The 14,424-nt window shown below is 42.0% G+C and overlaps 1 protein-coding gene across 1 annotated transcript; it reads left to right on the forward strand.

Moving 5' to 3' along the window:
* Positions 1-1,746: 1,746 nt before the first annotated feature.
* Positions 1,747-2,730, forward strand: LOC138249456 (olfactory receptor 52K1-like). Its single transcript, XM_069203416.1, has one exon. It carries the CDS (start codon positions 1,747-1,749, stop codon positions 2,728-2,730), a length of 984 nt encoding a protein of 327 aa, XP_069059517.1.
* Positions 2,731-14,424: the final 11,694 nt, after the last annotated feature.

Consider the following 14,424-nt stretch of genomic DNA (forward strand, 5'->3'; position numbering starts at 1 on the left):
AAATATTTTGGAATACGATATTCTTGCCAGACAATAACTCTGTAAATGATATTCTGACCAAAAACTATCTTTACATTAGAAGAGTCAGTCCTTCAATGTTAACTGGTGGATGTTAACGTCATGTTATGTTGTTATGCAGATCTGTAGACCACACTATCACTAGGTATGTTATCCTGGTGCTGAGCAGGTGTGAGTCTAGGCACACGTAGGGCCTAGTAGGACTACTTGGAGAGCCAGGTCTTCAGCTTCTTGTGGAATTCATGGAGTGAAGAAGACGCTATTATGAGCATCGGCAGGTCATTCCATGCTTTAGGAGTGATGTAGGAGAAGGCTTGACCATCAGATTTGCTTTTCCATATTTGTGGAATTTGTGCAAGTAGAAGTCTAGATGAGTGGAGGTGTCTGGAAGGTATGTGAAAGTAGATACGCTTGTTGAGGTATGTTGGGCTAGTACTATGTAGTGCCTTGAGTGTGTGGGTGAGGAGTTTGCATTGCCATTGTTTGTGAAAGGAGAGAAACTCCTTCAGGTGTGGTGTGATGTGAGTGTGTTGTGGTGTGGGAGGTTGAGAGTGATTCTGGCTGCCAAGTTCTGAATGATCTGCAGCCTTCTGGTGAGTTTAAAAAAAATCCCAATAGAGAGTGTTCCCATAGTCCCGCTTTCTTGTAACCAGTGCATCTGTGACAGTTTTTTGAGTACTGATCAGGAGCCGTTTGAAATCTTCTTCAGCATCTTCACGCTATGGAAGCATAAGGCAGTGACTGCATTGACTTCAGTGATCATGTTGAGTTTACTGTTGATTATGATCCTGAGGTTCTAGGCATGCGTGGTGGGGGTGGGTGTTGGACCTACCTCGGTTGGCCACCAGGTGGAGTTCCACAGTGATGTGCTGTTCCTGTAGATCATAATTTTGATCTTGTCAATGTTCAGCTTTATATAGTTGGTCTCATCTAGTGGGTGATTTCATTCCTGCAGGCATTGGCCTTGATCCGGGTACTAGGAGTCTTGGCTGTAAGGGAGGGAATAAGTTGTGTGTTACTGGCATAGGAGAGGAGGATGATATTGTGAGAAGGGATGATGCTCGCAAGAGGGATCATGTATGCATTGAAGAGGGTCAGGCTTAGGGATGATCATTGTGGAACTCTGCAGATTAGATTGCGTGCATCTCAGGTGGATGGTTTTAGGCTCACTGACTGGATTCTTCCAGTCAGGAAGTTGTATATCTATTGGAATGTGTGTCCTTAGAATCTGATATTGTGTTGTAGTTGGATGATGATGAAGTGAGAGACCGTGTCTAAATGTAGAGAGGTCTAAGAGGATGAGGGCTGACATAAATTCTTTATCAAGAGTCATTCAGAAGTCAACTGCAGTTTCCATGCTGTGCTTGGGTCTAAAACCAGACTGAATGGTGTCAAGTAGTTGGTGGCCGTTGAGTTATTCAATGAGGGTTTGTTGATGATTTTCTCTTTTTGCTACGATTTTCTCTAATGTCTCCTTTGTGAAGGAATATTTGAGGATTCTGTGGAGGATGAAGTATAAGGAATGTTTTAAAGTTAGTTGTGTTGATATTTTTTTGCATCATCACTACATGGTTTGTGTAACCATTACATACATTTAAGGGTAAAGTCAGGAATAGTCATATAAATACTAAAATCAACTGTACCCTAGAAATTCTGTGAGTTCAATTTATTCATTTTGATTTTAAAACAGGTTTTCCTGATGCTGAGCTGTGGCCTTAGGTAAGGAATATGTTAACCAATAACATCAGCAGCGTCCATCCCTCTGTCTTCATCCTGATGGGCATTCCTGGACTGGAAGAATATTACTTCTGGATCGCTTTTCCCTTCTGCTTTATGTACATCATTGCAGTGCTGGGGAACTGCATGCTCCTGTTTTTCATCACGGTCGAACCTAGCCTCCACCAACCAATGTATTATTTCCTCTCTATGTTATGTGTTATCGACCTGACACTATCATCCACCACTACCCCAAAAATGCTAGTGATACTTTGGTTCAATTCCGCAGAAATTTATTTTGAGGCCTGCATCACTCAAATGTTCTTCATTCACACATTTGCTGCCTTGGAATCAACAATATTGTTAGCCATGGCCTTTGACCGCTATGTTGCCATCTGCAATCCCTTGAGATATGCAGCCATTCTCACTCCTCCTGTTATCACTAAAATAGGGTTTGTAGCTTTCTTTAGGTGTGTGATTTCAACAAGCCCATTGATATATCTTCTTAAAAGGTTAACTTTTTGCAAATCCAGTCTCATCCATCACTCTTACTGTGAGCACATGGCTGTAGCAAAGCTGGCTTGTGCTGATATTACTCTCAATAACCTATATGGAATGGTTGTAGCTCTTTTTGTTGTTGTGCTTGATATTATATTAATCCTATTGTCTTACCTACATATACTCAGGGCTGTCTTTCTTCTGACATCAAGGGACGCGCGCATCAAGTCTATTGGAACATGTGGCTCCCACATCTGTGCCATTCTGATATTTTACATTCCAGGTATTCTTTCAACCATATTATATAGGTTTGGTAATAACATGCCTCTTCACATTCACATCCTACTGGTGAACTGCTACATGATGACACCACCCATGGTGAACCCAATAGTATATGGGGTGAAAACCAAACAGATACGTAATAGAGTGCTGAAACATTTTAAGGGCCAGTGTTGTAGCACAAGTACAATCCACGGTGCCACAAACCGGAAACAGTGATCAATGGCAGACCTCAGATAGATGGTCTTATAAGACAATCACAGGCCTTATGCCGACTTTGTAACACTCTGTATAACTTTTCTCAAGCTTTTGCACTCTGACATGTTCATTGTAAGTCAGTACACAGCATCCTAGCCCACTAGGCACTGATATTCCACTGATAAGTGGATAACATGCAATTTATCAACACTTAGGACTTGAAGGAACACTACAATATTGTGGCACATATATCTAATATGGAACATTCCTGTTCTTTTCCTTTGCACTGGCACTGTTTTAGCAGCCTAGCACTAAATCAGGCACTGTTGCACCTGTGTTGTAGGCAGGATTATTTTTGTATAAAAAGGAGCACCTTCCGCACAAAAATAATCCTGAGAGGCATTTTCCTCTTTTTATGTGTGCTGCAGAATGCCGTACAGATCGAAAAAGGAAAGATTGAGGAGAAATAACGGTATTTCTCCTTGTTATGCCTCTCCTAGGTAGACATATCTTGTTGAATGCATTGCCAGGTTTACCATATTTGGTAAAACTGGAAATGCATTAAAAATAATGTGAGTTTGCATGGGAATTCCCACGCAACACCCATGGAACGCCTCCTTTGCACAGAGTAAGGCAATGCAGTGATTTGCACTGCCTTGCCTTACTCATATTTTTGAAGCAGTTCAAAGCCACGCAAAATGGCTTTGTGAGGCTTCAAAATGAGGACTTAGTGGTTTGAGGCACACATGTTCCACGTTGCGTGGTGCAAACATGGTGCAAACCGCTCATTAACATTCCTGTTAAAGTTGGAAAACAAAGCCAATTTCTTGAACAATTTTTTTCAATTTTTCAAAATAGTAGTACATTTTCCTGTTTTTTGCAGTTTCAATCTACTTGTGGTTTGCGATGGAAACAGGTTTTTCAAAAGGAACTAATATTTGAAATAAAAAAATTATCAAAATAATTAAGGAAAGATATTCATTTGTAAAGTCATCATATGAAATTTTTTGTCCCAGTGGCTGATTTACAAAAGTCACAAACTGTTCTGTCCATCACACCGTTATGGTCGCAGGGATATAGAGTGTTTGTTGGTTGTCCAAAAACACACATTACCTAGAGCCAACAACTGAGCTGCGACTTGTAATTATTTTTCAGTGCATCAACCATGCACAAACTCATATGGCAAAATGTAATGAGTTAAATGTGGGTGTGTAGGAAATTAATGTATTTTTGAAATGTGCACAAGATTGTACACCTCTCAATTGGAGTTACTCATGCTATTATGTGATATTTCTTGCACACTAGCCTACATTTGGAAGCCAATAATGGAGAGAAAGTCAAATCATAATAATGTTTCAATTACTTACCAGTAAACAATTCTCTCCTTATTCTTCATTACTCCAAATATGTTTTCTCTCGTACCAATACTTACTCTAGGTGATGTCTACCTAAACCCTCCTACCTAGGCACCACAGGACGTAGCTTGAGCCAACTAAAAAAGCAAAACAAAAATACTCTCCATCCTTATGTCTTTAGTCTCCTACTACCATGGCAATAAAGAGAGACAGGAAACCACAACATTTCCTGTAGATTGCCTAGCAATATAGAGAAATCCAGGTTATCTATGGTAATCGGTAGGGAGGTTGGAAAGTACTGGTGCAATAAAAAGGATATTCAGATTAATGAAGATTGGCAGTAAGAAACTCAAGGGCATATTTATACTCCGTTTGCGCCGGAATTGCGTCGCTTTTTTTTACGCAATTTCGACGCAAAACTAACTCCATATTTATACTTTGGCGTTAGACGCGTCTAGCGCCAAAGTCCATGGAGTTAGCGTAATTTTTTAGCGTGGACACCTACTTTGCGTTAATTATATGCAAGGTAGGCGTTCCCGTCTAAAAAATCGACTCCGAGGAATGTGCGTCGGATTTATACTCCCGGGCAAAAATCACGCCCGGGAGTGGGCGGGTCAAAAAAAATGACGTACGGCCTCTTTTGCGCCGTTTTTTAGCGCCTGCAAAAGGCAGGCGTTAAGGGACCTGTGGGCTCTGAAGGAGCCCAGAGGTGCCCTCCCATGCCCCCAGGGACACCCCCTGTCACCCTTGCCCACCCCAGGAGGACACCCAAGGCTGCAGGGACCCATCCCAGGGACATTTAGGTAAGTTCAGGTAAGTGTTTTTATTTTTTTGTGGCATAGGAGGGCCTGATTTGTGCCCCCCTACATGCCACTATGCCCAATGACCATGCCCAGGGGACAGAAGTCCCCTGGGCATGGCCATTGGGCAAGGGGGCATGACTCCTGTCTTTGCTAAGACAGGAGTCATTTCTATGGGGGTTGGGAGTGAAAAAAAATGGCGCAAATCGGGTTGAGGCGAAAAAATTGCCTCAACCTGACTTGCCCCATTTATTGACGCCCAAGCCCCATATCCCCCTACCCCGGCGCTGCCTGGTGTACGTCGTTTTTTTTAACGCACACCAGACGGCGCCGGCGGCTAACACCGGCTAACGTCATTCAATAAATACGGCGCCCGCATGACGCTTCAGAATGGCGTTAGCCGGCGCTAATGTTTTTGACGCAAAACTGCGTTGGCGCAGTTTTGCGTCAAAAAGTATAAATATGGGCCTGAATGATTACGTCCTCAACCCATTTTTTTTTACTGATACTCACTCTAAGATGATATACCAGAGCTAAACAAGTACAACCTGATTTTCTGAGACACAAAAAACAACTCTCAATTAATGCAGGACAAATATTTTTTAATGCAAAAAATCAGGACATATAAATGGTCAGGGTATCACAACTGCAAATACTCTGGAACCAGAATTTATGGATTCAAAATTTCCCACATCCAGTCCAGAGTGAGAGAAAAAAGTAGAGGGTGTAGCCCATGTAGCAACTTTACACTTACTAGTAATGGAAGCCAAGCAAGCCTCTGCCCAGGAGACAGCCACCCCTCTGGCGTATCAGCCCCGTACAGCAACCGGTAGAGCTACATCTTGTAAAGCATAAGCAATAGAAATAAATGATTTAATCCATCTATTCAAACTTTGCATAGATGTTCTCTGTCCATGCTGAAACAACACCAAATTTACAAATAAACTTTCACCTTTTACTAGTAATGGAAGCCAAGCAAGCCTCTGCCCAGGAGACAGCCACCCGTCTGATGTTTCAGCTCTGTACCACCCCCGGTAGAGCTACATCTTGTAAAGTATAAGTAATAGAAATAAAATGGTTTAATCCATCTATTCAAACTTTGCTTGGATGTTCTCTGTCCATGCTGAAACAACACCAAATTTACAAATAAACTTTCACCTTGTCTATAGGCTTGTGAATCGGACAAATACATGTTCACAGCCCTAAAAACATAATGTATGCCAGACATTCTCTTCAGGGATAGAAGGTGCTGGGAAAAAAGAAGGCAACATTATTTCTTGATTTTGATGGAAAGAAGTTATTACTTTAGGCCAGAACCACAGGCCTAACGTAAATACCTATCTATCAGAAAACATTCTTAAATAAGGGGCCTAACAGATAGGGAACCCAATTCTTCAAGCCAATGGGCTGACGTAATAACCACCAAAAAGCAGATTGTGAAAGGAAGATGTTTAAGTCCACCTCCTCAAGAGGCTCAAAAGGATGGGACTGTTACATTTTGAGAACCAAAGAAAAGTCTCAAGAAGAAGGAACTAACTTAAAAATGGGTCTCATCAAAACCCTTCAGAAGCCTCAAACCCCAGGAATCAAATTTAGAAACACCCCTAGAAGCCTTAACTGCCCTAATCTCCACTCACTGCATTCTTAATGTGTAGCTAGACCGTTGTCAAAAACGTTCTGCAAAAAATGAAGGTTCCATTGAGATTCCCAACTAATAGGTCCAAAGATCTATCCATACACCATTTAGAGAAGGATGACCAATAATGATCATGAGACTTTTTTGTGGACAAACTTCTTGACTGCTGTGATGGCCAACGATGACAAAATGCTACCGTGATGACCATCTGTGAATCCCCGCTTGCTCATCAGGATACAGCACTGGCCATCCACAATGCCCTCCCTGCTCCTTGCAACCACCTGCACCATGAACTGGACTCTTCACACTGGATTTTAGAAATTCACTTTTTAGTAGGACTAACTATGTCCCTGTATCCGGCCTACACTCCTTCAAGGTCCGCCTGAACTTGTGACTTTCACTCGGTCTCACATGACCAGATAACCACAAGTGGCCATTTGTGCTTTTAGGCCCAATACTTACCTTAAATCTTTGAAACTGCATATCACCAGTTCGTTTTACTGATTGGATTTTGTCATTTGGTGCTAAATAATGTATTTAATTTTTCTCTGTTTTTTTAAAAATTGGTGTGAGATTTTCCTTTGCTGTGTTTTCACTTTATTACTGTTTGATTCCTGATAAGTCAAACCTGACTTCTTCTGTGCCAAGCTACCAGATGGTTAAGCACAGGTTAATTTAGTGACTTTTGTGTTTTACCCTGATAAGGACCGTGACTGTTGCTTCAGAAGGGCTCACACCCCCTCAACCAATAACCCAGTTCCTCAGAGTCTGAATTTTAAGTGCTTGTGTCTTTGGTAGGTTCATCATTCCCAGCTGAGTCCGAAACCAGGCTCCAATGAACTCAAAGTCTTGAGTGGGAGAAATATAGACTTTTCCAAATTGATTAATAGACCATGCTCTTCCAATGCCTGACAAACCAATTACATGTGGTTCAGAAGAATTTTCCTTGCAGGAGAATGGATAAGCCACTCTTTCAAGTAAGGATGGATGAGGATGCCCTCAACATGCAGATTGGACACACGCACCTTTGTGAATACCCTCAGGAACAAAGCCAGAACAAACAGAAGTACTTGAAACTGTCTGTGTTGACCCTCCACACAAAACCTGAGATATTTCTGGTGGAGCGGATTGTGAAGTTGGGACACTAAGGAAGTGCAAGTAGACAGGAATCAGGCGAGGCAGCGTTACAGTGGTAGTGGTAATTTATTGTAGATACAAGTACGGGATAAAGCCCTACGCCATCAACAGCTTCCGCTGGCTCCTCAACTGTCGCCCTCGCTCTCTCTCTCTCTCTACATTCCACCCGCATCATCACACTCTAGAACTTAGAATATATATCCATTGCTAAGATACCACACCACCTTCCCCATATCAATTTACAAACGTAAACAAAACGCAGAAAATGTTATTATACATAGTCCTTAAACCGTAACAGTTTTGTTAAAAAAAAAATTCGTCGTGTACTAATCAAACCTTGCAACCTAGGAACAAATGGAACGACTTGAGTGTCCCGAGTATCAACATTAAGTGGAGCGTCTTGAGAGTCTTGAGCATCCACAATGGACTCAACACACTTGGCCACCCTGGTTAGATTCCATATTCTGTGATCACTCATCTTCACCGCATTCATAAATAGCTTTATGACCTCAAAAGGACCTCTGAATTTGGACGGTTTCCCTTCCTTTCTTGGCGACCTTATTTTGACATAATCCCCTTCGCGCAAAACAGTTTCTTTCACAGCTTTTCGTGTGTCATATCTCAACTTCCTTTTATCTTTCACTTCCCTTTCTTTCTCCATCCAACCTTCGATGTTGTCAACTTGGTCATCAACCCTTTTTCTCCTCTCCATTACCCATCTGAGCTCAATCTCACAACATGGGACCCTACCTCTGAACAGTTGGAAAGGAGTCACCCCAGTGGTGGAATGCGGTGTTATTCGATATTCACGGACTTTCTTCTTGACCTCACATTCCCACTCCATGCTAGTAACATGCGCTAACTGCATACATTCCTTTATAACCTTTATAAAGCGCTCAACAACCCCATTAGACTCTGGGTGATATAGAGCTGTTCTCTTATGTATTATATTCCTTTCTCTCAAGAAAGACTTCGTTGATTCAGAGACAAACTGCACCCCATTGTCAGTTAGCAACAAAGAGGGAAATCCTTCTCTTTCAAACAACTCATCAAGAAAGTTGATTATATCTTTTGACTCAACCGAATTCACGAACTTGACCTCAGGCCAACGCGAGTACATATCAATGCAGACCAAAACATATCGGTCAGCAGTTTTCAACCTAACTGGCACCAAAATGTCTCAAGCTAAATCGATCCAAGGCCCAGAAGCTTCCTCTCTTGTGACCATGGGTTGTGTCCTATGTTTTAATACATAATGGGATCGCGCGCACCCATGGCAAGTCCTTACCTCCCTTTCCACCATCAAATCTATGGCAGGCCACCAGTAGGCATTCCTTAACCTTTCTTTGGTCTTTGAAATGCCCATATGACTTACGTGGGCTTGATCAACCAGTTTCTTTCTTAAGCTGATTGGTGGAACCAATTTGGTACCTCTCATCAATACCCCATCTACTACTGACAATTCATTCCTGATCTCCCAATAAGCCAAGAGGTGGTGATTTTGTTCCTGTCTCACACCCCAACCATTCTTGATCTTGCAAAAAATCTCTTGGAGAGTAACGTCCTTTGATGATTCTTCCTCCCACTCCGGCTCAAGTATCATTCCATTAGTCACCACGCAGACTTTTATTTCTTCATCTGACACAATATCTGCGAAACAACCTCCTTTACTCACTTCCTCCTCTTCTGGCATTTCTACACACAGTCTTGAAAGGCAATCAGCTTGAACATTCAAAGCACCAGGCATGTAGGAGATTTCATATTCAAACTCTTGCAAGGCAATCACCCACTTCCTGATTCTATGATTCCTGATTGACTCCACAGGACCATCAACGGACCTGCATTTTGTTTGCAAAATCTGTACCACATTCACAGTTTCTGTATCACTAGTGTCACACTCACACCAAATTTCTCTTATCTTTTTTGTGTTGTTCTTCACCCTGCAACACTTTGCAAGGTGACCAGTCTTACCACAATTATTACACACCATTCCCCAAGCAAGACATTCTTTGTTGTTGGCCATGTGACCAACACCCCCACACCTAAAACATTTCCCAGTAAATGCTTTTTTTAACCTCACCGCTTCACTACTACTCCTCCTAATATCATTGTGAGACACGTGGCTGCTCTGTACAGTTCTTACAGTAGCTCCTTCATCCTTCACAATGTCAGTCATGATTGTGTCTTGACGAAGTACCTCAACACATTTTCTCGAGTGTTCACAGGTTTTGGCCACAATCAACACTTCTTCCAGCGAGGGATTGTCTTTTTGCCTCATGCTCTCTTTTGCCTTCTCTAGGGAACAGCCTAACATAAATTGGTCCCTCAAACGTTCCTCGTAAGAATTTCCAAACGCACAAGTAGATGCAAGTCTCCGGAGTTCTGTTATATATTGTTCCGTTGTCTCACACTGACGTTGCATCCTCTTCCCAAACTGATATCGTTCTAGAACGGTACTCACTTTGGTAAATGTAATGTAAATCGAGTTTCTTCACGCAGACCTCAAATTCATTGAGGTTTATCGAGTCCCAATCCGACAAGTCAGGCAAATTCTCAAAAACAGCTTGGCCCTGGGTGCCTAGGCGGTGCATTAACAAGGATGTTTTCCTTTCCGCACAAAGTGAAGTGCCACACACCCTAGCATAATTATTAAAAACCTTTTTCCACTTTTGCCATGGAATGGGCCGGTCACCAGGAGATGACGAAATGAAAGGTGCAGCCGGTGTGTTTTGCATGTTGGAAGGGCCAGAGGGGATGAATTATGTGCAGGTGAAGTCTGACTATAAAGATGACTGCATGCACAACGTATCAACGTAAACAGTTTGAGCCTTTTGTGAAAGTTCTGTGAAATTCTGTGTATCACACAACTTAATATTTGAAAAGGAGCACACGCGATTAAGAGGAAAGCGTGTCTTGTGTTAGCTTCGTTATCAAGGAGACAAGACGCGGAATGCGCATCCAGCTAAGATGCTTGTTTTAGTTACATCGTCAGGGATAGAAGATGCGAGATGCACGTTCACCCACGATGTGATACGTACGGTTTGTTTATCTTGGGTACCAGGGCTAATTTGGTTACGCGTTGTCCTCGGGTATGGAGATAGGCATCCTTTAAGTCCAGAGCAGTCATCCATTTGCCCGGGGTTATTGGAGGAATTATTTCTGCAGAGTTTCCATTTTTAACTGAGTTCAGTAGTTTTAGGCTGATTATTATTTTCTTGATGATTTTTGCACCAGAAAGACAAAGGAATAGAATCCTTTTCCTCTCTGATTCTCCAGAAATGGATATACTGCGTTTTTCTTTAACAGTTCTTATATCTCCTGAGCCACTGGTAGAGATATTTCCAGATCTTTTGAGAACGTCAACTGATTGGTCCTGATTCTGGAGGAGTCTATTTGAATTCCAATGCACAGCCCTTTCCCAGTATCTGCAGATCCAAAGGCTCTGAGACATTTTCTCACCTTTTTTGAAGAAACAAAGGTCAGACAAGCGCCGACCTGGAGCACGGCATAGCCAGGAGTGCTTCCTGGGCTCTGGAGGAAGAGAAGGAGGGGGCCTTGGATTCAACTTTAAAAAGAGTATAACTGGTTGAGCTTGTATCTTCCACTCTGAGATTTATGAAGGGCATCAGTCAAAGAAGCAACTAAATATTGCATTTGCTCATCAGTGAGCCTGAGAGGGCAGATCCCACAGAAGTAGAGAACCGTCCTGCTTGCACCTATTGTTATCCGCATCTTCATCTCTAGTGGCCATCCAAAACAAATGCCTGCATAAAACCTATTCTAATTTATTTACCTTCTTTTTTAAGCCCTCTTTTTTTTATCAAAGTAAAAAAAACAAAGGGCCTTATTTACGAGGAATTAGTGCAGTTCGGTGCTGTGCCAAAACTGGACGCGCCGCACTGCATCACTTCAGAAATGCAGGGATGAGTCATATTTCCAAAAATACGGCAAACACTGTGTTTTCCCTAGCGTTGATGCTAAATGTAGCTACCTAGTGCCAATGCAGGCACCGTTGCACCATAGTGCAAGGGCGATTGCGTTGCAGGAAATGATTGTTTACGTGCAGGAAGGTATTCCTTCCTGCACATAAACAACCAATAATAGTGATTTGCTAGTTCTATGTGTGCTGCATTTTGTTTTAGAGAAAGCCAAAACAAGGAGAAATAAAAGTATTTCTCCTTGTTGTACCATCCCCCCTTGTTGTGGCAGTAGTTTTTGTTACTGCCTCAGGTGTACGGTTCCTCGTAAATATGGGGCAGTGTCAAAATGCAATGGGTGTTGCACGCCCCTTCCATACTAAGTGATGCGTGTGAAGGGGCCCTATTTACAAGGCAGCATTAAGCCAAAAAAAGTGGCTTGACGCCGCCTTGTAAATTTGGTGCAATAAATTGCACCACCAGAGAGTCGCTAAAGGTGATGCTCTGGTGACACAAGGGCCTCGTAAATGAGGCCCAAAGACTCTTACAAATAAATGTACTCATAGTCATTTACAATAAAAGTAAATAACATTTCATGATAATCAAATTGACCACAAAACCACAAAGAGCAGGCTGGAACCCTTGCCTATAAAGGTGATAGCGCCGTGCAAATGCTGAGAGGTACAGCTTTAATAACTCACTTTCCTGCCAGAGGGCGCCAGAATCTTATAGCAAAGACTCGACCTCTTGCTATGCATGTACGAGCAGGCAAACCACAGGCAGCCCAAGGAGACAGAAACACCTAGAAACTCCTACTGCGAGTTTCATGATGTGTCCCTCCTTCATGAGTCTATGACCGATACAGAAGGGACATGCGCTTGGTCCCATCATTCAAGCCATACCGCGCCAGTGGAAGAGCGGACAGCGCGGCGAACACAAGTACTTTGAGATGCAAACTCTAAATGAACAGGCAAGTGGGTATATATTTTCATCAGACACGGGTCCGATTCACAAAGGTAAATTGAGACCAAAAGTCTAGGTTTAGACCAAATTTCTAAACTTAGGCAAAAAGTCAAATTTTATTACTAGTAAAGTTAGACTTGAATCAGGCCCTGAGAGCGTGCCATAAGTAAACAAGCACCCCCACACACACATACCAGAGGAAAGTGGACATGTTGAAGTCAGTTAACCAGGCAGAAAACCAAGGGCAGGGTTTGTCCACATTATTGTTTTTCTTTTTATACAATAATTCCTGTTTTATATTTCTTCCTTGTCTGTTTATCTTCCTATCATCTCTTGTTAACTTTAGTTTACTATTTTATGGCCCTGATGAAGCGACTTAACACTTGGCATGAAACAACAAAAGTCGCCAGGTAGAGGAAATATTAAAGTATGTTTGACTACACTTTAATCCTCGTGGATCTGAAGTTAATTACTTTTGACCTCAGAAAAAGTCTTGTTTTTTGCTTCTAGTTACAGGAGTTGAGAGCTCGAGTCCACAGAACCATTTCCCTATCGCTCTCTCTCTTTTTGTTACATTCTGTACCAGTTTTATACCAGATGCTAAGCGCATTCTCTCTTGTTAAACACCCCAGTGGTGTAGCGTGGGGGTTGCAGGGGGGGCCGGCCGCACCGGGCGCAACATCTTGGAAGAGACTAAATCCACGGGTTAGGGGGCGCAAATTACTTGCCTTGCCCCGGGTGCTGACAACCCACACTACGCCACTGAAACACCCTGATGGTGAAAGAGGCCAGTGCTCCGGAAGAGGGCATTTAACAACAATTAAAGAGCTAGTGGAAGTAGCTGTAATGCTGAAGCAGACCAAGCATTGTCAGAAGGACGCCTCGGAGTCACAGAAGATGAGCTATATGTGTTTTTAACTCAAATGTTCAAACCTGCATATTTTAAAAGAGTTAATAATGTATATAGCCTGTTCATAAAGCATATTTTTTTAAGAAAAGGAGTTGCTTCTCTTATAACGCTATATGAATGGGTCAGCCGTGGATTTATTATGAAAAGATTTGGTAAGTGTTTATTGAGGAGCTAAAAATAGTCCAAAGACTCCAGTAACTTTGGGGATATTTGATCACTAGCTACATGTTCCTCTTTTATCACTACCTTCCACCTGCATTTGCTTTGAGTCGCCAACAATAGTTATATTTCAAGAATTAGAGTTTAGCTCAAGAGTTTATGGTGGCAAAGCTCTGGGATGGTGAGTACACATTCATGCCTCTCCTGGGTGTTAAAATTGGGTCCTTCAAAGTTTAAGGTTGAGGAAACATGACCTCTTTTCCTGCTAGTTTAATCATAGTTTTGAGAAACTCCTGGATTTTCAGTGGGCCCAATTGAATTGATTGACTAATGGAACAAGGTGATGCATGGTAAATACATTGAACTACTCTATTTAAAACATGCCTTTTGTGAATATTAAATGTCACGAGGATCATTTTATCTAAGGCATTAAACTTATTTCTTGGAATGTTTGATTATCCTGCTCGACCATTATTTACTTTAACTGCAGATGGTTCTTTGAGGGTTGGGTCTCCTTGTGCTGCGAATCTGAGCAGTGCATGAATGGAGAGTCTAGTGAACTCTTTATGTACCCACTACCACAATATCATTGTCAGGTCATCGCATGAGATACATACTATGTCCTAAATGTTGTATAAAGAAATATCACCAAACTGGAGTCAATAAGAGAAAATGTACATCCCAACAGGATGATGTTTGTAAATGATATTTAGATTACAATCTTTATGTCAAATAATATTTGTGTAGATGATACCCAATGTACAACTAGCTTTACATTAGAAAAGTACTGCAGTGTTAACCAGTGGAAGGTAATGTCACCTTTGTGAAAGGATATTTG

Source organism: Pleurodeles waltl, chromosome 8 (genome assembly GCF_031143425.1).
Source record: "Pleurodeles waltl isolate 20211129_DDA chromosome 8, aPleWal1.hap1.20221129, whole genome shotgun sequence".
Lineage (NCBI taxonomy): Eukaryota > Metazoa > Chordata > Amphibia > Caudata > Salamandridae > Pleurodeles > Pleurodeles waltl.